The sequence below is a fragment of the Leptodactylus fuscus genome, chromosome 1, assembly GCF_031893055.1.
Source record: "Leptodactylus fuscus isolate aLepFus1 chromosome 1, aLepFus1.hap2, whole genome shotgun sequence".
Classification (NCBI taxonomy): Eukaryota; Metazoa; Chordata; class Amphibia; order Anura; family Leptodactylidae; genus Leptodactylus; species Leptodactylus fuscus.
In genome coordinates, this window is record NC_134265.1 from 207,079,464 (window position 1) to 207,103,973 (window position 24,510).

The 24,510-nt window shown below is 40.3% G+C and overlaps 1 protein-coding gene across 2 annotated transcripts in view; it reads left to right on the plus strand.

The window, feature by feature from the left end:
• SBNO2 (strawberry notch homolog 2) overlaps positions 1-24,510 on the plus strand; it is a 67,241-nt gene that overhangs the window by 6,413 nt on the left and 36,318 nt on the right. The window contains exons 2-4 of one of the 2 annotated variants that reach the window (XM_075282788.1): positions 11,245-11,403; positions 13,009-13,097; positions 17,937-18,027. In XM_075282788.1, coding sequence (XP_075138889.1) covers positions 11,278-11,403; positions 13,009-13,097; positions 17,937-18,027 — 306 coding nt within the window. In that variant the 5' untranslated portion in view covers positions 11,245-11,277. Of the gene's footprint in view, positions 1-11,244; positions 11,404-13,008; positions 13,098-17,936; positions 18,028-21,366; positions 21,468-24,510 lie in introns of those variants that run through there. The other variant, XM_075282797.1, reaches the window with a different exon arrangement.

Consider the following 24,510-nt stretch of genomic DNA (forward strand, 5'->3'; position numbering starts at 1 on the left):
GTTTCAGTAACTCCATGTGCCTCACGTTAATAGCAGTTGTCCCCATCATGTCTCTCATATTAACCCCTGTGTGCCCCATATAAGGGTTACTAATATGTGAGACACATGAGGGTACTAATAATGCATAATTATGAAGATACCTAATTATTACCTCCATATGTCCCACATATCAGTAACCCTTATGTGAAGCACACAGGGGGTTAATGTGAGGGACCTGATGAGGTTAACTGCTATTACTATGAGGCACAGGGAGTTACTAAACTGTAATGGACATGACGTCTCAGTTAATGTAATTTTATTGGTATCCATTTTAATTTTTGAAATTTTCCAGTAGCTGCTGCACCCCCCCCCCCCCCCCCCCCCCATGGCTTATACTTGAGTCAATAAGTTTTCCCAGTTTATTGTGGTAAAGTTATGGGCCTTGGCTTATATTCGAGTATATACAGTAATCAGTTTGTGTCTGTTTTTTATACCATTTTTCCCTCTGCGCGTGCTCAGAATGATGAAGGGAAAGAAAAACAGTTGGTCAAGAACATTCACAAATGGACACAAACGGGCAGTTTGTTGTTGTTTTTTTTTTGAATGGAAGCCCATTGACTAATCCATCTAAAAAGATGGATTCTGGTATAACTGCTTTTTATTTGTTTTTTTAAACGGTTTACAAGCAGAGAGATACCAGGCTCAAGTGTGAACCTAGCGTAAGGCCTCGTTCCCATATGTATCGGTAATCCGCTCGAGGGAGTCCGCATGGGGACCCCCCCGAGTGGACCACCGTATGCATTGGCAAGCGGTGTGCAGTGAAAGACTATAATGGGATCCATGTGCTTTCCGCACGATTTCTGCATGGAACATGCGGACAGAAAAGTACTTCACAATCTACGTTTCTATCCGCATGACTCGTGCAGAGATCTCGCGGCAAGCACACAAACCCATTATAGTCTATGGGGTCTGTATGCTTTCACTGCACACCACTTGCCAATGTGTTCGGTAGTCCATTTGGGGGGTCCCCATGTGGACTCCCTGAACGGGTTACCAAATGTAAAGCAAAACAAGAAAACTCAGCCCTCAAAACAGATGTTTTGAATCCTGAATTTGTTGTGTGAAAACTGTTTTTACAAGACTATCGCATAGTGCATATGGACATCATAAATCTAGTCCTCTGTTTGGAGCTTGGGTCATTATTTGAGCCAGAATGGAGAGCAGCTACCAAAATGATTGTTTTCTAATACAACTTTCATCTTGCAGCTGAAGCAGGTGAAACATGCAGGCACATGCATTTTTCGAGAAATGGTTGCCAGGAGTTAAGGGGAACAGACAATCCTGTGATATTTTTGGGGTGTTAAGGAGTCATAAAAGATTTTACATACTGATAACTCACCCACAAGATAGGTCATTACTAGAACCCTGCACAGATCAGTTGTTCTAGCAGTTTCTAGGTGTTAGAAGCTACTAGAAGAAGGAGAGCATGCACAGCACAGATCCTATTCAAGTATTAGGAGCAGCATCACAACCCTTTCCATCTGTACTGATTGTTTTGTTGAGTTGCAGCACTGCTCCTATAACATAAAGGAGTTTTCCGGGCCAAAATAAAAAAAAATAAAAAATTTATATATATATATATATAAAAATATATATATATATATATATATATATATATATATATATATATATATATATATATAATTTTATTTTTTTTAAAAGTCTAGTAATTAGTTAATAAGTACACAAAAATATCTTTAGCAGTGTTTTCTGGGTGTCTGTCGGAGCTCCTGGCATCTTCTGCATTTGTTTACATTGTGTAGCTTCCTGCGTACCTTCCACACTACCTCCCTCTCAATGTCCCCCTCCTTTCTCACTCCGTTATACCCCCCTCACTGTCTCCCTAACTAAACTGTCTCGACCTCTACTAACTAACTCTGCCTCCCTCATCGCATCATACTTAGCTATCTTCCTCTCTGGGAGACGGCTCCTCCTTTCTCCTTTACTGTGTGCAGGCTGGAGTCACTGTGCACAGACCATAAGTACCTGTTAGGCCTGCGCAGTAGAGATGGAGTGCCAACTCTACTGCGCATGTGTTGAAGGCAATTTCAGACTTCAGCACCACGCTTGCAGAGAGGAAGAGGGGAGGAGACATTTCCAGACTGGAAGACATGTAAGTATTGATAGCGTTGGGAGAAAGAGTACTCTTTCGCTTGATCGCCCCAAGGATATGGATGATTATAGATTTATTTTAATAAAAGTAAATTAGAAGTTAGGCGGGGGAGGGGGTTTAGTTTAAGGGTTAATTTCAATTTTATGCCAGACAAGCCCTTTAAAGTACCTGATTTCTAAGAGCCGAACATCTAAAGAGATTAAAGGGGTATTCCCATGACGCTTGTTCACTAACCTGCAGGCTGTTGTGCTCTCTTCACTTCCTGCTTTTCTAGACACATAGTTGGGCGGGGTTTCACTTGCACGGGATTGGTTGTAAATGCATTACCACAGTGTGAAGCTGATGTGGCAGAGCTGGATTTGAGTCAGTTTGCATTACATACAGAGGTAACGACTCCCTATCTCAGCCCTTATCAGCCAAATTCAATTAAACTGACTGATAAGAGCTCAGAAATCCCGGAGCTCTCTGAGAAGCTCCGCTACTTCAAAGACACAAACAGCTCAGAGCTGCTCCCAGCCCCTCCCTCTCCCTCTGAGAACCGGCAGCTACATCACTTGACAAATGAGCAGATAATCCCAAGGACCATAGAAATGGAGTGTAAACAATGAAGTGAATAAATTAAGCTAGCGGCCAAACAAAGCAGTTTTGATAAAGCAATGCATTTAGGAAGTCTTAAATCCACATAAACTAGCAGTATAGATAGGATCCTTGTGATGGGACAACCCCTTTAAGGCTAGAGGCACATTGCATGCAAAAGCAAATGTAGGTTGAATAAGAACTTTGAAATCACCAGGATAGGCTATGACTCGTTAGTGGGTGCAGCCACACGGGACTGTGTGCTTGATGCAAGCTGCCAGCAATGGAGCTGCTGGATGATAAAGAGAGGATACAGCATGTGTGAGCAAGAGGGGGGAACTAGGGGCAGATGTAGGGGGGCAGTTAAACTGAATGCACATGGAGAGGGGACATTAAATTAGGGGGCAGATGGAGGGTGACATTAAACTGGGGCAGCTGGAGAAGGATATTAAACCATGGGGGGTAGCTGGAGGGGGACATGTCTGCCTCTAGTTGCCCCCAGTTTAAAGAGGACCTTTCATCAGATCGGGCACATGCAGTTTTATATACTGCTGGAAAGCTGACAGTGCGCTGAATTCCCGATCTGTGCCCGGTGTAAAGCGCTATCGGTCCTGGGACTAGCGCTTTAGTGTCAGAAGGGCGTTTCTGACAGTTAGCCAGGAACGTCCTTCTGCCTCGCGGCGCCTATCGCGCTGTACTGTGGAGCGGGGAGGAACGCCCCCTCCCTCTGCTGACACAGCTCGTCCATAGACGAGTATTATCAGGAGAGGGAGTTCCTCCCCGCTCCACAGTACCGCGCGATAGGCGCCGCGAGGCAGAAGGACGTTCCTGGCTAACTGTCAGCCAGGCCCTTCTGAGACTAAAGCGCTACGGTCCCGGGACCGATAGCGCTTTACACCGGGCACAGATCGGGAAAGCCGATAGTGCGCTGAATTGAGCACACTGTCAGCTTTCCAGCAGTATATAAAACTGCCTGTGCCCGATCTGATGAAAGGTCCTCTTTAATTTCCCCCTCCAACTATCCCCACTGTTTAATGTCCCCTCTAGTTTCTGCTAGTTTATACTGGTGCACCAGGAGAGGGACTTAATACTGTGGGGCATTTGGAGGGAAACAGTGTGTATAATGTGGGGGTGTACAATGTTAGGGTGACTGTAGGAGGATTATACTTTGTGGGGGCACATGGAAAGATGATTGAGAATGGGTGGAGTCATCGTATAAGTGGGTGGAGCTAATTTTGCAGCGGCGCGCATGACCTTCTAGAACTGTTACAATTTCTCATGTGGCCCCATGGGAAAATTAATTGCCCACCCCTGGTCTAGTAGGACAAATGATTAGGCATGTCATCATCCTTCTTTCCCTTGTCATCCAGAAATATATCACTGAACATTGTATGCTGGAAAAAAAAAACTTGGTAAGGGTGGGGCACTGTTCAGCCATTTTAGCTGTTTATTTCAGTTGTTTTATTATCCTTGTAGTTACTTTCTGTTTCTCTTCTATGTATGTGACCAAACAGGCTGCTGTGGTGGATTATTACTTCTTGCTTCTACACTAGGTTACACTAGTTACAGTTTGTGTTCTTAACATCATGGAGTAGAAAATGTTAGTGTATGTTAGGTAGGACTGGGCTGTTAATCAGAAAATAACCAAAATTTAAAGGGATTCTATCATTGAAAAAAAAAATTGATTTGAAAATGTTACCACAAATAAATAGCCTTTTTAAAGGCCATTCATCTCCTACCTTTACTTTGCTGGTCCTTGTATTTGTTTTCAAATTATGCAAATTATGCTCAGAATGTACCACCTCTGTTTCTGCTTCCTGATTTCTCTGTTTGATTTTCCCCCACACGCACAGTCAGCTCCGTCACTTTGGGTTTGGGCAGAGCTGAGTTCGCATGTGCAGTCGCCCATTTTGTGCTTGTCCATGGAACTACAAAAGCGTATTGCACATGTGCAGTATGCTTGTTTAAGAAACCACCACCTCTGTCCAAACCTGAAATGGCAGAGCCGACTGTGCATGCAGGGGATTTCGATTCCCAAAGTTGCACTCACTGACTGATTCAGTGGAGAGGCAGCGTAATCAAACTGAGGCATCACGAAGAAGAGAAAGATACGATGCTGCAACTGCTCGGAGTACAGGGAGAACGCCCCCTGTGTTCTCTGAGCATAATTTGCATAAAGACAGAATGGAGAATAATTTGAAAACGGTGGCAAGGGCCAGAAAATTAATGTTGTAAAGGCTATTTCTTTGTGGTAACAGTTTAATATCGATTTTTTTTTTTTTTTTTTTTTTTTTTTTTTCAATGATAAAGTCCCTTTAAAGTCAGCTCAATTAATGGTTGTGAATTTGCTCACATAGCTGATATCAATTATTTTGCATCCACTAACTGTACACTATCCAATCAGGATTTCTGATATGTGAATAACCATAACCAAGATTCAGTTGCATGGCACATAAAAAGGGAAGTAGGGAAATTGACTGGGTTTCAGACCATAGAAAATTCCTGCATTCATGGTCATATCCATTACCAACCAATTAAAGGGGCTCTATCACTGGGAAAAGTAATTTTCAACTAATCACATCCTTGCATAGCCTTTAGAAATGCTATTCCGCACCTACCTTTAGTATGTAAATTGCCTCAGTGGTTTCTGAATACGTCAGTTTTTATGCATATGCTAATTAGACTGGTGCACGATGCATTGTGCACCCCCTTTGATATTGTTTCCTATGGGTTTATACAGCACAGGCTGCTGCTGCTGATGACTCTGCTTCCTGTTTGCATACATGCATAGGAGATAATGGGAGAGGGAACTTCCTGTGCTGGCTGGAAGCTCATTAGCATATGAATAAAAACTGACTTATTCAGAAACCACTGAGGCAATGGTAGGTAAACTAAAGGTAGGTGTGGAATAGACTTTCTAAAGCCTATGCAAGGATGTGATTAGATAAAAATGACTTTTCCCAATGATAGAGCCCTTTTAAGACAACACTGTCACCACCAAGATGGTTAGAGAAAATTATTTAAATTTGCAGAAATGTTTAACTGTTATTGCCAGTAAATTTAAATATAGTTATATTTGTTGGAAATACCCCTTTAAAAGGAATATGAAGCCAGGAAATGAACTATTATTTAAGGCTAAGGTCCCACGTAGCAGGCCACAGCAAAAAAGCGCCGCGGCGATAACCTAAATCTGCTGGATGAATTATGGGTAAAAAAAATATGCAAATCTATTCTCCAGGATGGAATTAGGAGAACAGTGCACTCTGTACGCCACCCTATAGAGGGCAGCATCCTTAACATCATGCATGACTCAGTTATAAAGTCTTTTTAATCGTGATGTGGATTTAATTGCCAAATCAGTATTTCTGTCCCAAAAGGAACAGATTCCCAGCAATGGACAGCGCTGTTTCGGCCTATTAAGCCATCCTCAGCATAGCGTAGGGATACTGATTTGGCAGAGTGAGAGACTATAGACGAGGGTCAGGGGACAATCGTACACATCAGGGAGAGTGTTTTCCTACATAAGCAGTACGGAGACTTACAAGTCATTCCTGCTCCGCTAGGGATTCTGGGTAAAAAAATATGCAAATCTATTCTCCAGGATGGAATTAGGAGAACAGTGCACTCTGTACACCACCCTATAGAGGGCAGCATCCTTAATTATGGTAACTTTAAGGACAACCCTTTTACGAAGGTCTAGTTCTAGGACAGTGATGGCTAACCATTTGAGCTCAGTGTGTCAAACTTCATAAACAAACCCAACTTGGGTGCTGTGTCACAAAAACTAAGAAATATCCACAATTTTGTGACATTTGTAGTTCTAGAAAAGAAGAGTTATATTTTTGATATATGAATTTGTATAACATGTATTTCAGGCCCATCACATGATATATGTTCCCCCTTTTTTCTTTTTTTCTTTTTAAAGCCCTCCTCATATATAATCCCCTTAGTATACGACCCCAGATTTTGTGGGCCCCCAACAGTATATGTTTTCTTACTTAGGCCACCCCCACAGTATATAACCCCTTACTTTTGGCCCTCACGATATCTGACCCATTCTTGCCCCCCCCCCCCTTTTTTTTTTTAAACTACTTTTTATTAAAATTTTTATAACTTACAAAGCAACGTAACAAGAAATGAAGTTGAAATAACAGAGAAAATAATTCATGGGAAATCATCTAATGGCAACTCAAATAAACATAGTGGGGGGGACAACATGGACAAGAGGGAAAGAAGGGAAGGAGTCAGAGACCATGTAGAATACAATATGCATCCCAGGATGACCACACAGCGTTAAAAGCTGGTGTGATTGAGAGGTCGTCAAATACTCCATGCTATGGACGCCTTCATGCAGGCAATAAGCTCCGGACTAGTGGGAGGAGTGGTCTTCCTCCATTGAAGGACAATGAGGGTTTTGGCAGCAGTACAATCTAGAGGTCCACTTACCTATAAGCAAATAGGTAAAGGGATTCAGGGAGACACCCTGAATAAAAAGGGCGTCGGTAAGGGATCTGGCTTCAGTATAGAAGGGGCAGATCCAAGGGCATTCCCAGAAAATGTGATATAGTGCACCCACCCCTGCCTGACATCACCAGCAAATAGGAGGTATGTTAGGGTTAAGGGAATGGAGCAAGGCAGGGATGGGTTACCACTGCATAAGTTACTTATATTGGGTCTCCTGGAAAGTAATACATGTGGAGGACTTGGCCGCATGGGACCAAAATAAATGCCATTGGCTGGGTGAGATCTGCCTATTCAGAGCCTCAGACCACCTGACCGTGTACTCATGAGAAAGGGGGATCTGACCCCTTTTTATGGCTCCCACCCCCTGACGCTGAAGAATGCTGAGATGCTGTATGTAGCATGCCGGTGTTCTTCACCGTCGTAACATCAGTGTAGTTCCATTTAGAGGAGGAAGCGGAGGGCGACCAGGAGAGGCGTCTGAACAGCTGAGTAAAATTTATTAGTAGCTGCTTTTTGAAATAACACAATAAGTAGCTGCCCATTTGTATCGCCTAAAATGTCTTGGAATGTCACCTGTAACACACATGTAATAGGTTCACCATCACTGCACTAGGGAGTGTACCTGGAATAATTTATTTGATATCCTTCAATTGAGATAAAAAATACAGGGCACTGTACAGTTTGTGTTTTGTTTTTTGGGGGGGTTTTTTTGCTCATTTTTATTTCTCTTTTTTTATTCAATTTATTTGTTTAGACAGATTTCTCATGGCCAAACAAGGCCCCACAATTGCCTATGGACAGTATAAAGGCGCAAAAATAAGAAAGCAAATTGAAATAATTGACTTAGGGATAAAAAAGGATTAGATTATTGAGCTCCTCCCAAGGCACGTCAATAGTGAAGAAGTAATACAGGTAGTGATATTGCCTCTCCTTGAGACTTACAACTGCTATGTAAAAGAGCGTTAACAATCAGACATAACATTTGGTAAAGCTTAACTACTTTTAATTTTTTGGCTGTATTTGTCTCATTAATAAATTTTGTAATATACTTTATTAACAAATTTATCTCCTTTCTGTGAAATCTTGCAACTCTTTATTCTTTGACCAACGGGAAGAAAATCCAGCATCAGGCCACTTCAATTAAAACTTAACTTTTAATGTATCAAATCAACATATATACAAAATGAGGTCCTAATTTAATTTTGTATCTATGTTGATATGATACATTTAAAAGTTAAAATTTAATTGAAGTTGCCGGATGCTGGATTTTCTTCCTGTTGTCTTCGATTTGACTCCAAGCCCAAGGAGACCTCTTCGTCTGTGCAGCAGCTATACTTCTTCAGAATGATGATGTCAGTTATACTGTGCAAGATACCGGGAGTGGGATGTGTTTTCCTCCTTTTTCCCCTCTTCATTGACTCTTTATTCGTTCCCTTGCTTCTATATTGAGAGGTGTTTAACACTTTCTTTTAAACAAACAGTCTGCTGGCTTACGAAATCCCATCCGCTTAAAAAGTGGTTGCCTTGCTTGCAGGTCTTTTCTCTCTGCATATTTTAAGCTGAATAGGGGACTGAGTTCTCAAACAGTTATACAACGCTAGTGTGACCGCACAATATTGTGGCACAGACTTTGCCAGTTCTAACCATGAGATGACCATGTTAGGTTCAGATTTGGGTCCTTGGTAACACCAGCATAAGCATATATGTTGCCTGGACTGATGGCCTCCCCTCCCTTTTACTGTGCAGTACTAATGTTTGAAGGGGTTAACTGCCAGAGTTATTTTTAATCCCCTTATATGATGAAAATCGAGGTATTGAAATAAGCCTCAGACATTTTTGTCACTGGTTAACAACAGGTTAAATCCACTTTGGGATACTTTTGCACAGCCAAGTTGGTGCCAGGAAAACATGGTCCATGTATAGACTAGATTCACTGATCACATTTCATCTCAGCTGATCCTGGACTCGGCGTGATGGTTCAGTTCAGTAAGGCTAAGGCCCCACAGGACGTCCCGCTGCAATAAAGCACTGCGTGAAAAACCGCAGCAGGAACACATTGCTGTTCTTTCTGCAGCGCTTTAAATAAAAAGTTCATGGAGTTTTCCTCCGTGGACTTTCTGTTACAGTTATACTGATGGGGAAACCGCCAGCATTTCTGTAGGTATAATTGACATGCTGCGATTTCCAAAACCGTGGGATTGTTGATTAGTATAGATGGCATAACGTTTTTAGAAGGGGAAACTGAACTTCACCAGAAAATCGGAAAATGTGCCTAGGGTGGTCGCATGACCACCCCAGCGATCTATGTAATTATAGATTTTTGGTACACTAAGTAATTTAGAAGGTGGGGGTGGGGAGTAGCTTAGATTGGAAAGATCAATTTATCCCAGACAGCCCCCTTTAAATGGAGTATTTCTTATTCAGGACTGCTGCTCCATTCTTGCAAAAGTCATTCTGTTATCCCTATGCAAATTAGCAGAAAAGGGCTTTAGAGGCATTGCTTTCCATCAATGGACTTCAATATCTGCTGCTGCTAACTGCTGCTCAGCAATCTAACTGTCCTGTTCATGTTTCGGCTGCCCCCATCTGATGCCAGCTTTCTTTACTTCCGGGTACAGTGTGTCATCATCAGACAGGCACAGGGTGGAGCTGAGCAGCCGTTAGCAGCAGCAGGTAGTGAAGTCCATTGATGGAAGTAATGCCTCTAAAGCCCTTTTCTGCTCATTTGCATGGGGTTAAAAGGATCATTTTTACATGAATAGAGTAGTGGTCCTGGAAAAGAAATAAATCATTGTAAACTGTGCGGACAGCCATACAAGGTACATTAATTAGTTTATATCTTAAGTTTGTGCTAGCAGAATTCCTTTAACATAATTTTAGTATTATCTAATTTTGCGTGACAACAGATCAGGACAATAAAACAAAAGATGACACTTGTCAATAATGTATAGTGGAAAAGTGTACGTTCTTATTCATTATTTTTGTGTAGTCACAGCATTCCCAAGACCTTTGTGTGAGTGCATGAGAGTATTAGAACAAGAAGCTTCTGCTTATGAATATGTATGCCACCAGTCCTATTGAACTCCAGCCCCGAGGATAGGGCAGGGTACATACTCTGTGTGTAACAGTGTACAGTTTTGCACAGTGAACATGCATTCCATCATTTCTCATAGATATTGCATGGTGTCAGACCAGTCTGCCAGAGGCTACATGACAGGCAACATAAGGGTGCATGCACACAAAGTAACGCAGCTCTGATTCACGCATATGTGGGGTTCATACAGCAAAATTTTGCTGATAGAGCCTCTTTAAGGAAGGTACGCCGGAACGACACAGGTAATGATGTTGCATGCCCTTCACTATGGCTGCTGATGCGCCTTAGCGGTCTTGTGTGGTGGGGACCTTCCAGAATAAGGCTGAGTTCAGACGGAGTTTATTGGTCTGGAATTTGACGCGGAGGCCACTTCAGATTCCGGACCAAAAAAAACGGGTATCCGCGACTGGTTGCCAATGCAATGAATCTTTGCACTGTGCTCTGGATTAAGCCCAAATGAATGGTCCTAGTCGGGAGGAGGGAGTGTCTTCAGGCAGAGTCGCCTTGCGAATGAGCACGACCGTTCTTTGTTCCGGGAGCCAGAACAAACAGCTCCCGGAAAAAAGAACTGACCGCCTCCCATTGATTTCAATGGGAGCCATCTTTTTGGTCAGGATTTTGAGACTGATATGGCCTCAAAATCCTTACCAAAATACCCTGTGTGAACTCAGCCTTATTCTTCTTCACTTTCTGCTGTGTAAACCTGGCCTAAATAAAGCAAAGTTGGCTCATGGAGCAATCTGATTGGCTTTTTTGGTCTATAGTATTTTGTCCATCCATGAGTCATTTCACTTAAGACCAGATGGAAGAAAATGATATGACTGAAATCTTTTGCATCGCATATAATATTTTAAAGATGGGCACACTTTTTCTTACTGTTAGTCATGTTATTTACATGTTTTAAATGATATAATTACTCACCTTTATTCCTTCCCGTCTACCTTTCTCATTAATCCAGACCCACTGACATCATGCTACCTCAAGGATCCTAATGCCCTGCACGGTGTCTGTGATGGACAGGGGGGGGAGATACCCACAACCTGAGTCACAACACGGAGCCAACGGAATGTGCTCGACTGCTACAATACCATACCAGCCCACCTTGTCTGATGTTGAGGTGAGGTTCTTGTTATTGTTTTCATGCGTTATTGCTGTGGATTTGGATTTCACCCTCTGCACTGCAAAGCTTGTAAACCACAGTGATAATTTGTTGCAAAACTTATATCCTGCAGATTTTATCTTCATCACAGGTCATTTTCTGCTATTTTTTTTTCTTGTGTGGATTTGATTTGTTTAAAGGGATTTTTCGAGGCATTTTATTCATATAGGCAATATTCATTTGATGGCCTATCGACAGGATGGAACCATCTACCTCCTGCATTGAAGGCTAAATGGAACATCAATACAAGATGCCCAGAAAACTCCCTTAAATTTCATCCACTTTGCTGCTTCTATGAAAGCAGTGGATGTTGATGGATTTGTACCCCAATGGTACGTGGATGACGTCAGTGGGACGCGAAACAGACAGGAGTAGGGTCTGTCATGAGTTTTGCTCCTTGGCTCACGGCCCCATACACAAGACCATGAAAGTACACGGTTATGTGTATGGGGCAATAGAAATGAATAGGTCAGTGTGCAAGCCGTGAACAATATGGCTAGTAGGCTGACAATGCACACAGTATTGTGCATGAGGCCTTAAAACTATGCCCTTTCTTTGGCATCTGTTTGCATACTTTTATTTGTACCATGAAGCTAGCCTCAATATGCATTTTTGGTACTTTAATGGTACGCAAATGCTCCAGTTAAGGTTTTTAAGCTTTGCTGAATTGTCCTAGATAAGGAAAATGAGTTAGTCTTTTAGTCTTTGTTAGATAAGTAGAAACTGGGTTAAAGAGGTAGTCCAACCAACTGTATAACAGTAGTACTCATTAGAATTAATTGGTTATTCCTTTTTGCTGCCAAGATGGGAATATCTGCTCCCAAGTACCAATCCCTGCTCTAGACTGTGTTCATACCCTCTATAGAAGAGAATGGAAGCTACAGAAACAGTATGGCACATCAGGCTACTCTGTTTCTGTATCTTTGAAGTTACAGAAGTAGTGTATCTCAGCTGTGCTATGCTTTATCTGTAGCTCCCAGTCTCCTCTACAGGGGTTACAAGAGCAGCAATGCTTTGCTGTTTCCAGACGTTCCTGACGTAAGGGTCAGGACGGGACTAGTTATTCCCATTATGGCATCAATTTCAGAGAGAAGGGAAAAAACATTTTAAGCCTGGGAGTAGATGAATAAATAAGAATAAATCATTCTTCTACTTACTACAGAGGTTGAGTCAACAGGATATTACAATATGTTATCTCACAGTAAATTTGCTGGGCTGAACATGTGTTACATACATTTGAATGGGGTTGTTTCTGCAGCATGTGCATGGATTTCTGCAGGCATCATTCTGATGTATGGAACAATAGCTGTACTTCTCCCAACCCTCTGTACTGTTCAATATCTGATTCTGTTTCACATGCATGCACTATGCTGGTTGATGTCATATTTAATAGCAGCAAAGGGGCTGCTGATTTTAGGTCAGTGCATGTTATGTGACCTACTTCCTAACAAATGGAAGGAACACAAATATAGATGGCATAATATGGTCTATGGTTTATAGGTAGTGAGAGGATTAGTGGGATAGGTATGAATGATTTCTGATGCTCCTTTGCTGTGATTTCAGACCCCGGTGCTGGCTGGTACCCAGTGGACACATTTCTCATATTCACCTGCTCATTGCTTGCCCCATGCTCCTATCACCAGCTCAAATCCGTAAGTTTCACCTATCCCTCTTCACCTTTTGCTTGCCAAAATTTGTTGCTGTTGTTGCAAACTATCTGCAATATTTTTTGCACTTACATTTTTTATTTCATTGGCTGTGGGATGTGTGTGTTTAGACTTCTCTTTTATTTCATTGTATATCTATATTCAGATGTGTTTACATTTTCATTAGTTTTTTGCTAGCTGGTCTCAACTTGGGCTCAATTAAAGGGGTTTTCCAGGATGTATCCTTAGAATAGCTCATCCATATCCGTTTGAACCAGAGACCCCCACAGATCACCTGCTTGAAGCAGACATTGCCTCTTTTGAGACTTTTGACATCATTTTCATTCATGATGTGGAATATTTAAACTGCTCAGTACTATTCAAATGAATGGCATTACAATGCTAAGCACAGCCCCACTGCGGTGCTTGGTATTCAGTGAAGAGGTTTCAGCGCTCACTTGAATGTTATGAGGTGTCCAAACAGCTGATCAGAGGGGTGGTGGGGGGTTGGTTGGTTGGGGTCATAACTGTATAACCCCCACTGATCAGATACTGATGACCTATCCTAGGTTATCAATATGTAAATCTTGGAAAATTTCATGTCAGATTTAATATTTAATTTAATATCTAATTTGTATTACAGTATAGTGCTGAACAATTTAGATGAAAGATGTGGTTAAAAATGTTAACGGAGTTGCCTGACAAAAAAAAAAAAAAAAAAAAAGACTAAAAGTACTCAGCAGTATGTAGGTAAATGTACAGAAAAAAAAACAACAAAAAAAAAAAGAGCCCATTTGCCTCTCCCTGTAATTCCAGCAGCCTTGTGTCTACCAACACATTACATCTCCAAGCAGGCATGGCCACTAAGTTACATTTTCTGCACATTTTCTGTAGCTTCACAGTACCATTCACATGGCATGCACTTCCTGCTGCAGATGGGTCAGTCCATAGGGCACAAGTGCACATCTTTCCTGCTACTTAGAGGTTCAACTTGTGCGATAGAGCCTCATCATAAATCTCTCGATCCCTGCGTCCGTCGAGTCCTTTATTAAGACTGGTGTACTATACACCGGTCTTAATAAATTTATCCCACTGTCTGTAAAAGAAACCCTGCACACTTTAAAAATAATTATCAATCCATTTTGCGCTAATGTGAAAATAGATCAACCAAGGACACCACACATCCTAAAAAACAAAAAAAAAAAAAATCAATAGAACCATGAAAAACAGATACATAAATAAGGCCTTAAGAGAGACTATGCGAATCATATTTATCCTGTTGATTTGACATCTTCCCTGTATATCAGTGCGTGTATACAGCAGTCTGTTACTGAATGGGAGGCAGAAATCGAGACTTTTATTATTTATCCTTGGAGCCTTGTCGGGAGTTATTCCACCTCTTAATCAGAATATCTGCTCCAAATCCTATATACTTATGTATTGCATGGCTCAGCTGGTTTCCCTGCAGTCAAGACAGGGCAGAAGAAATCACCTGACAGGTTCACTTTAAATGGTCCTTAAATTTTCAATCGGCAATTATTAGAGACTTTGTAATATAAGAAATACACTTCTTTCTGCTCTTATCAGGCTGTTTTCCTGTTCTCTCTCCCTCTGCTAAACTTTCACTCTGAAAATTCTGCTACATCTGTCCCAAAATGGACTGCAGATTACATGCTGAAATTTCAGAGGGAGAAAGAGATGCTGCAGAAACACAAGTTTAGTTTGATGCTGGAGCTAAATAGGAGCTTTCTATCACAACCAAAGCGTTTTATTCAAGTACATACATGTTAGTAATTCTCAATATATGTTCTGCATGGTCCAAGGAATGTGCTGAATGGTCCTAGTGCTGATTGGGAGATAGATAGATATGAGCAGATTGTCTTGAACTTATTGGCCCAGATTTACTACTGTGGTTATGATTATACACTGGTATAAATGTGGTGCATCATTGGCGCAATGTGTATCTAGTTTGGGATAAAATTTTTGGCTTGCTAGACATGTTGATATGGATTCTCCTTAAAAAGAGGCATGGCTTAAATGTGCCATGATGTAATAAATCTGGTGCATCTACAGACTATCTGTCTAACTATCTGGCACATTGTATGTATATGGCAGCTAGTTTCAAGCTACAGGGAAAGTCTGCAAAGGGAAAACTGATTTAAATTTCATATATGTGGCCAGAAATAGTGTTACTTCTGATGTACTGTGGGAAAATAGCTTGGTAGCTGCAGGAGTTTAAGAGAAAGGTATGCTTTAAGGAGACATTAGTAAACACAATCAGTATATTATATTATACTACACTTATGAGCCAAGTCCACCCAGAATCCTATTCCTAATCAGACTTATATCTGTCAAACCAACTGGCCGACATGGTGCTCTATCTGGATTTTTTCTTATACATAAACAGTTAACATTTTTGCTAAGTTTATTTAAACAGGTTTTCTGGGCTAAAAATCTTTCTAATTCAATATCAGATCGTGCAGTTCGACATCTGGCACCCCCATGAATCAAATGTTCTCTGCAGCTGATACACAGAGAATGGAACAGGAAGCAGACAGTTCTTTTCTGTGTATTTTCCACACCAGGGTATTACAGACCAGCTTTCATTCATTTGAAAGTGAACAGAGGTACAGTGACTCAGTTCAGCACTACACACAACAAAACTGTCTGTTTCCTACTCTGTTCTCTGTATATCAGCTGCTCAGAACAGCAGATCGGTGGGAATGCTGGTTATTAGATTTTCAACAATCTAATATTAATGACCTATCCTTAGCCTAAAACACACACGCATGTTCCGGAAAGGCTGCAGATTTTTTTCCATATTTTTCTACCTTTCTAATAATATAGAAAATATATACAAAATAACTTTGCCTGAAAAGTGGCAAAAAGAAACTTATTTCTTTAAATATTGCACAGTTTCTTATATTCACCTGTAAAGTGGTTTCTAAATGGAGGTACGCTTTAATTAACAGAAATTTGCTCTAGGATATTGGAGAAATTTTGAGGCACATTATTGTATCTTAAGCCCCACCCACTTTCAGACATTTAATAAAGAGGCTGTCCAACTCCTTTTTATTGGTGACCTGTCGCATTCGCTGATCAGCTGTTTGAATGGGCCGTGGTGCTTGTAGGGACATGGTGACCTCTTCACTGTTACTTTGCATGCAAGGTATATCTTTTTTTTTTTTTTTTTTTTTTATAGCGGCTATGCAATGTAATTACAGCCTTGTGCAATGGAAGGAAAAGGCTATATTGAATGGTCACTATAAAACAGATGGTGTGAAATGTAAACGGTGAAGAGCACTGCAGCCCATTCACACAGCTTGTCAGTGGGGATCTTGGGTATTGGACCATTTACAATCTTACTGATGTTCTATCCTAAGGCTAGGTCATCAGTATAACTCCACACCTCACACATCAGTTTTCAGAACAGTGGAAGTTGTTTTGGTTTTTTTGGGGTTTTTTTTAGGTGTATGGGCATGTCCAAGTTTTGGTCGTTTTGTCACATTTGGACCCAATACAAGTCTATGAATCAGTTTTTAGCATCCCTCAAAATGGATGTAACGTGTTGCAACTCACGTGCAACTATTTAAAGTATTTTTGGCATATTACCTTTTGCAAATGCCAAAGTTGTAATTGGGGAAACAAGGTAATAGATAGGAGGTTGGGAAGTGCAATATAACTTTAATAAGTACATTCAGAGAAGCATATAATACATTTCTGTTTTTATAGCATGTTCATATAAGTAACATATCAGTAAGTCATTTTCTTGAGACATTCTGATGTCTTCTTCTTTAGAGAAGAGGATGGTGCTCATACTGTAATACATTTCTTTGTGAGTATGTAGCCAAGATGACAGGTTTTCTAGGGGTAGAAATGAATTACTCCTCCACTATGCACTCAATTTGTCCGTGTGTGTAAGTGCACAGCAGTCTCTGCTTTTCCAGCTTTGAATAGAGTCCACCTTTGCATAGCTTTTCCTCATGAATATTACAATTTTGCCATTTCAGAGCACATAAGAATTTGTACCAGGAAAGTGTCAGTGTCTAGTCAGGTGCTGAGCTGCAGAACAGTTCATGTTGAGTCCTCACATAGTATATCCACACTAGTTCTCCATGACTTTTTAATATACCAAGTATATATTTTCAATTGCTTCTTGCTTACTCATTGCCTGCCCAAAATATAAGTGTCATCATTTGTCTGTTCAGCAGATGTTCTTCACCTTTCGTTAGGCTGAGATTACAAATTCCAGAAAAGCTGTTTTATTTTTTATTTTATTGCAGATATTCCTTCAATAGGAATGTGAAATATAGCGGAAGCATTTATACTTCTCCCTTCTGCTATACCCACCAGTGGCTTTTAAGGCTGTGGAGTCGGTAGGCCAAACCGCTGACTCCGACTCCTCTATTTTTCCCACATCCCAACTTTTGCTCTATCTCTGCTCACAAACGGCTGGTGGCCGCATTCGGTCAGAAGCCGTAATAATCCCTTGATAGTTCAGAAAAAAACAACAACTAGTGGCTGAATGCCTATGAAAGTAAATATGCAGAAAACTAATTATACAATATTAGTAACTGTACAACATAAATAAAATCATTTTATTTTGAAGTCGGAGTCTATAACTTTATTCCAACTCCAGGCAAAATTGGTCCTGACTCCAACTCCACAGTCCTTTCTTTCCACAGTCCAGGTGGTTTTGGCTTAAAAAAAAAACAGTTGCAAACTTTTTTAAAAAACAAACCAAAACCCCAGAGCTTTTCAGCAGTGTGTGTGCCAGCCTAAAGATATTTTCTATGTCCTTTCTGTGTTCCATTTTGTTTTTTATGTTTTTTTTTTTCTTCTCAGATTACATTATAATGGTCAAACTGAATATTACAGTAGGAGCTACTCAGCACCATTCTCTAGTTACTTTACTGAGAGCCAAACCTACGTTCAGGTAAGCAGTTTGTCTTTAGTCCATTTGCATGAATCTGTGGCTTCCTCCTCTCCAGCAGCTCCTGCTTCCTTATTGCTCATGTACCCTCATGAATAGTCTTTTACTTGGTCCTGAGACTGATTGTGTTCCGTCCTGGCACTTCTTTTTTCCTGCTTTCCCATCTTCTACTTTTCTTTGCTTTTCCTATCAACCAAATGCTATCCTTTTCTTTGTTAACCCTTTATTCACTTACATTTTATTTAGCTGCAGTGTTTTCAGCCTCTTTCTGTGCTGGCTTCCTCTTCTTTCTCTAACCTTTTTCTTCAGAAATGGTCTTGCATTGTATCCCCAGTGCCGCTGTGAGCCCTCCCCTCTCCTGACCCTCCCCTCTGTCTGGCTGCAGTTTTGTGGTGACCTGTGCTGAATGTTGCGTAATGTTGTGCAGTGATATTTCCAGTAATGTATATGTGATCAGACTGAGCAGTAAGATGGGAGAGGCATTCTCCTCTGTAACCTGTAAATATGCTCCCATTATCATTGTGCTGCGCTTTGTGCATTGGATAAAGGCAAAAATCTTCCGAAATTTCCAGATTTCTGTCTGTGGAAAATCCCAGGAAGGATTATATGATATACTAAAGTGCAAGAGGAACTGTCCTAAAGTTTACAAGCTGCTCTTAACCATTGCTTTACCAAAACTACTTTATCTCTGTGTTTCTGTGCTGAAGGTGTATTCTTGTATTTATGGATTATATCTGATTTTGTGAATAATATTTCTGTTTGATTGCTGAGTCCGATCACTATCCATAGCCACCATTTTTAAAGTGCTTTATAAAATGAAACGTGCTGTTATTGACTGCTGTGTCCAACAAACATTTTTTCTTTGAGTTGGTTTTCAGAAATCTCCCTCCAATTTTTACAGTTATAACGAGTGTAAATAGTTATGGTGCAATCTTTATTTTATGGTTGTTTTTTTTTTTTCAAGAATATTTCTGTCATGATTTCTTCCCAACATTTGTACAGGGGTAGAAAAACATGGGTGCTGTCTTGCACAGACACTGCCCCACTTGTCCTTGGTTGTCTTTTGTATTGGTATACTACCTACACCAGACATCTGAACGTCTTAGGCTCGGGTTTCCGTTGGGGACCCCCTAGTACGGAAACCTAATCCGCATAAAAAAGCAGGTTACCGTAGAAAACCCATGGACTATAATGGGGTCCATGTGGTTTCAATTCAGTTACCGCACGAAAAAAGCAGAGAGAAAAGTGCTGTTTGAAGTGCTTTTCTCTCTGCATTTTTCATGTGGAGAGGGGAATGGAATCCCTGAACGCATATGTGAACTGAGCCTTATATGAGATTTGTTATACCAGTTTCATACAGATAGTTGTCAACCAACCTTTTCCCCCACATATATGTGCAGACGAAATTTGATAAAGCATGCATGTTTATTTCTTGGCTGCTCTGTCAGTTAAATATCTCCCTTATCTAATATTATATATATATATATATATATATATATATATATATATATATATATATATATATATATATATATAATCATCCCTTATCTAATATAATTTTATTTTATTTATTTCTTTTGTATAGCACCAACATATTTTGCATTACTTTTACAGACCTTGTCAGTCACTGTCCCATCTAGGGCTCACAATATAATTTCCTTATCAGTATGTCTTTGGAGTGTGGGAGGAAACCAGAGTAGAGGAAGAAAAACATAAGAAGAGCTTGTAAACTCCATGCAGATGTCCTTTGTCCTATTCGAAACTATAACTCTACCGCTGCAAGTTAAGAGTGCTAACCACAGTTCTGCTACATCCCATCATTTTTCAGGGGACATATAATACACAATAGATGGCTGACTAGTTCCTACCAACTTTCCAATATTTATAGGGAGCTTAATACTTTCCTATTGTGTAGTTTGGAGTTGCCATTTCAGATTTTTTTTTTTCTTCCTTAGCAGATTTCAGCCAGAGCAGTTGTCATTTTTATATTAAAGAGGTTGTCCAGGATAAAACTTTTTTTTTTTAAAGTTAGGCCAGGGGAGGTGAAAAAAAAAGTGTTTTCTTGTGGCAGAAGCCCTCTCCAGCTGTGACATCTCGGTTCCCTTTTCTTAGGCCACTGATTGGCCTCAGCGACCATGTGCAGCAGGGACTTCTGCCAGGAGAAAACATCGGAGCAGCAGGACTGGATCACAGAGGCATCAGAGCACCAGGGACAGGTTTTTTTTTTTTTTTTAAATCACCTCCCCCACCTAAATGCATAAAAAAAAAAAAATATCCTGTACAACCTGCTCAAAATTTATATTAGAATGCTTGAAATAAAAATCTGTGCATCTAAAATAACCTGAAGAGCATGTTTATATGGGGCAGTTTTGGTACAAGTTATATACAGAAAATCTGCAGCAAATTGCAGAATCCTTTTTCAAAATTAATTTTCTAAAAATCTCGTGTTTTTATTTTTATATATATTTTGTGATATATATTGTTGCATAATTTCAGATTTGTAGCACTCTTTATTCTGTTGCATTGTGAGAAAGGCAATATCCATCAAATGGTGTCAAAATTGGCATGGATATGATGCCGCAGCAAACCCAACCTGTGTAAACATATACTAATTTTGCATTGTTTGATGTTCTGCAGTTTTGTTACAAAAAATAGCATGTTTTTTGAAGGGCACTTTTAATGAGGAGGGTGGGTCTGCTGCTGGTGGGGGCTAGTGAACCATGTTTAGAAGAGGTTTTCATTCTTAGTTCCTGTAGCTGGTGCTAAAGTTAATGCATGTTCACGGTCTGCGATAAATATTAAAGTTCCTGGAATCCTCTCCATTCCCCTCAATTCAATTGCTCTCTTGGGGGAGGGAGGAATGAGCAGAGAAGGAATCAATGTCTAAGCAGTAACTAGTCACTTGGGTGAGGACCTTCAGGGAAGGAGTTAATGAGTTGGCATGTTAGGCTCTTCCAGCAGAGAAGAAGTTAATGCGCTCACAAGCAGTAACAGTGCAGTTCTCCGTGTTCCAGTAGGCGAGGAGTTAAGTTCGCTGCAGTTCTCATGCTGTGATTGGCTGGCATGGCAGGTACAGGTACATAAAGAGGAGGAGCGTGCTGCCAGGCACAGTAAGTGTTGTGACTGCCAGGAATCCTCGCATAGAATCATTTCCTGAAAGTCAGAAGAGCACTGAGAGGAAGTGGGATCAGGGCTGGCCATGCATACCCTGGGGGGAGGGAGGTAGGATAGTATGGGGAGGAGAGAGTGCAGCAGAACTGAAGCATCAGGGGGCAGCTTCTAGAGAAGGAGGAGAGGAGGAGGGGGGGGGGTGCCAGCTGTTGTCATATTGTACTGTCATGTGTAAAGCTGCATCTCGCCAGCCATCACCCGCTTCCCATCTCCTCTGTTCTGTTGGTATGTCACAACTGCACTTCTGGCTGAAGCTTTCCTCAGTGAACAAGGTACTGACACTCCATGTATCTCAGTATCCGTCTACTTGATCTTTGACTTGTGCTGAGAACTTGTGTAAGTGCTTTCTTTTTCTCTTAAGGACACTCTGAACACTAGCATGACACATTCAGTTTCATTTAGATCATTCTCACTAGAAACATAAGGCAGAGCAAATATGTTTTAGTGTTGGCTTCTTCCTCCTCCATGTCACACTTGGGAAGGTCCCTAACTTCACAAGGATATGAGCCTAACTACTTCTCATAAGGTAAAAGTTTTTTTTTTTTCTGAGAAAAGTATTGAGTCACATAAGAAGTCATAGGGAAGACAGCGTAAAGGGCTTTCTGTCTCATGCAAATATACTTCCTTGTACCCATAGGCAAGTATCTGTTTTTCTGTTTGTGTTGGTGGTTTTCTCCTTGTAGATTTATCCGGTATCACGTTTATGTTGATTGTAGTTTTGTTCCTGCATACATTATAAATATCTGTCCAACTTTGTTATATGACATTGTTCTGTCCTACTTTTTTATATAGTTCTGTTGGTGTGACAAGATGGATGCACTTTCTATACTGTACCTTTTTATACATGTGTAAGGAACGACTAACAGCACCTTGGGATCCTTGGAAAACCAGACACATTTTTATACATCTGTTAAAGTATTATGATTTTATTTCTTGTATAATGGAAGAGTAACTGTTCGTTCTGAAGAGTTTATGTGCATGTTTATGTATTGTGTCACAACCTCCCTTTGTTTTTATGATTCCCTTTTCTCAAAAAAATCTTTGAGAATGATAGCAGAAATCTTTTCCAATAGTATTAGTTTTAATGAGGGTTACTTGGGAGGAAAACCATAGGGGGTAGTGGTGGTGGGTGGTAACATATTTGCATTTACTAGTTTTATTCCTCCATAAATTGGTTTATGAGCGTGCCATGTTGAAAAAATGAAAAATAAGAAAAATTAAGAATTGGTAATGAACCTCATTTTCAAAACTTGATGGATTTTGGTGTCCTTTTTGCTATATAGAAGGAGTTTTGGAGAGGAAATATATGTTTATGGTGATTAATAAGCCTTGTGTATTATGGAATCTGCCAAAATTGCTGTCATTCTGTTCTGGAATAAATGTTGTAGTCTTTTATAATAGTGTTAGGCTAGGCCACACAATACTTGTAATGTTGGCCCACTTAACCAGAAATACGTCCACGGAGTTCAGAGGTAGTTTTCGTAATTTTGGTATTGAAGCCATTTCTCGGCATTATCAACAAGAGGGGGGGAATCGCATTTTTCCAGTAATATAAGGACCAGGGGATCTATCTCCCAATACAATAAGGGAGGGCTCTTATGGCTATGGGGGTTGGTGGGGAGGGGGTAGTCTGTCTTACTGTAATACCTAGACTAGGGAGGTGTTTCCCAGTAAAATTGGCATCCTCCTAAGAATGAGCGTTTGCTGTAAGGGTCATATATGTAAATAAACTGTTTCAGTCGTCTGTGCATGGTATTAACATTAATATAGAATGTCACTTCAACTGGTTAGTCAGGTGGATAAATAGTTGCACTGTGTTTTGGGGGGGGGGGTTGTTTTAAAGTAGTATAATTACATTTCTGTTACTTTTATTCTAGTAAAAGAATAACCAAAAGTTTCTCTAAGTGACAGGTTTACTGTTCGGTTTACCATTTTTTTTCTAGTCGGGTAATACTTCCCAAACACACATTTTAGGGTATGATAATAGGATAATAGCGTCAAGAATTGGGTCTGTATTAGACATGATAGGTAGATAGTAGCTATAGCACAACGTGTGGGGTTTTATATTATGTGAGTTTGTACTTTTTGCATTCACTGTAACAGTGTTTACAACCGGTTTCCCCTGAAATGCCATATATTGGCACATTCAGTGAATGGAGGAGATTTCATAACAATATAGTAATCATTACAGAAAGAAGTAATAGGGCAAAAGCATTCAGCTAACTAAAGAAATATTACCAAAGATTAATTCTAAAATATGCTGTCTGTCACTTCTAAATATGACCCGGACTCTTCAAAGAAGGTACAGTCTTGTATAACCATGGCATCGTGTGTGTAAAATATTCATATCATTTTCTCAGTCTATGTAGATTGAACATCTTTCACAACACTATGAACTCATGTTTTAGTCATGCAACTATTTGCATAAGAACCTGTCAGTATGTTTTTTTTTATTGTGTGGGTGAGACTGGAGTAGTCAGTGACAATAGAGTGATTGTCTATAAAATTACTTATTTTATGCCATCTGGCAACCCACACACACTAAACGTTGCAAAGATCATATGATACATGTTTACAGGGTAATAAGGAATGAATAAATCCCATTTCATTCAGACACATGTATGTTTAGCACGCTATATACATATATTTCACATTATGAAACCGCTCCTGATACCACCTGACTGGATGTAGGGGTTCAGCTGTTCACAATCTTTTTAATCAGGATTTGGGGTAATTTTGAGTCTATTTGGAAAATGCAAAATTAAAGAGTCCTGGAGTTATAATTAGAAAAAACTACACTGTCGGGGCCACACGGTGGCTCAGTGGTTAGCACTGAAGCCTTGCAGCGCTAGAGTCCTGAGTTCGAATCCCGCCCGGAACAACATCTGCAAGGAGTTTGTATATTCTCCCCGTGTTTGCGTGGATTTCCTGCCACTCTACAAAGACATACTGATAGGGGAAAAAAAACAAAAAAAAAATGCACTGTATGCTTTACTTAATGTATCTAAGAATGAAGGCAGCATTTGGCTGTGGATAACTGGACATCTCTGAGTGAAGTCGCTATGCTAACATTTTTTGGTGAATGTCTTTGCCGTAATGGTAAGTTGGTTCCTTTCTCCTGAGAAAATACAAAATCCTTGTGTAGAGGTAGAAGAGAGGAAAAAGGTTGGTCGCATTTTAACCCTTAACTGCAATAATGCCATTGTGTCTGGAATTAGAGGGTGATTTAATGGGAGTTTCCATCAGCCCATTTGTCATCGCAACTTGTACTAAACAGTTGCTTAACTTTTACAGCTTCCTTCTTTCATTCCAAAA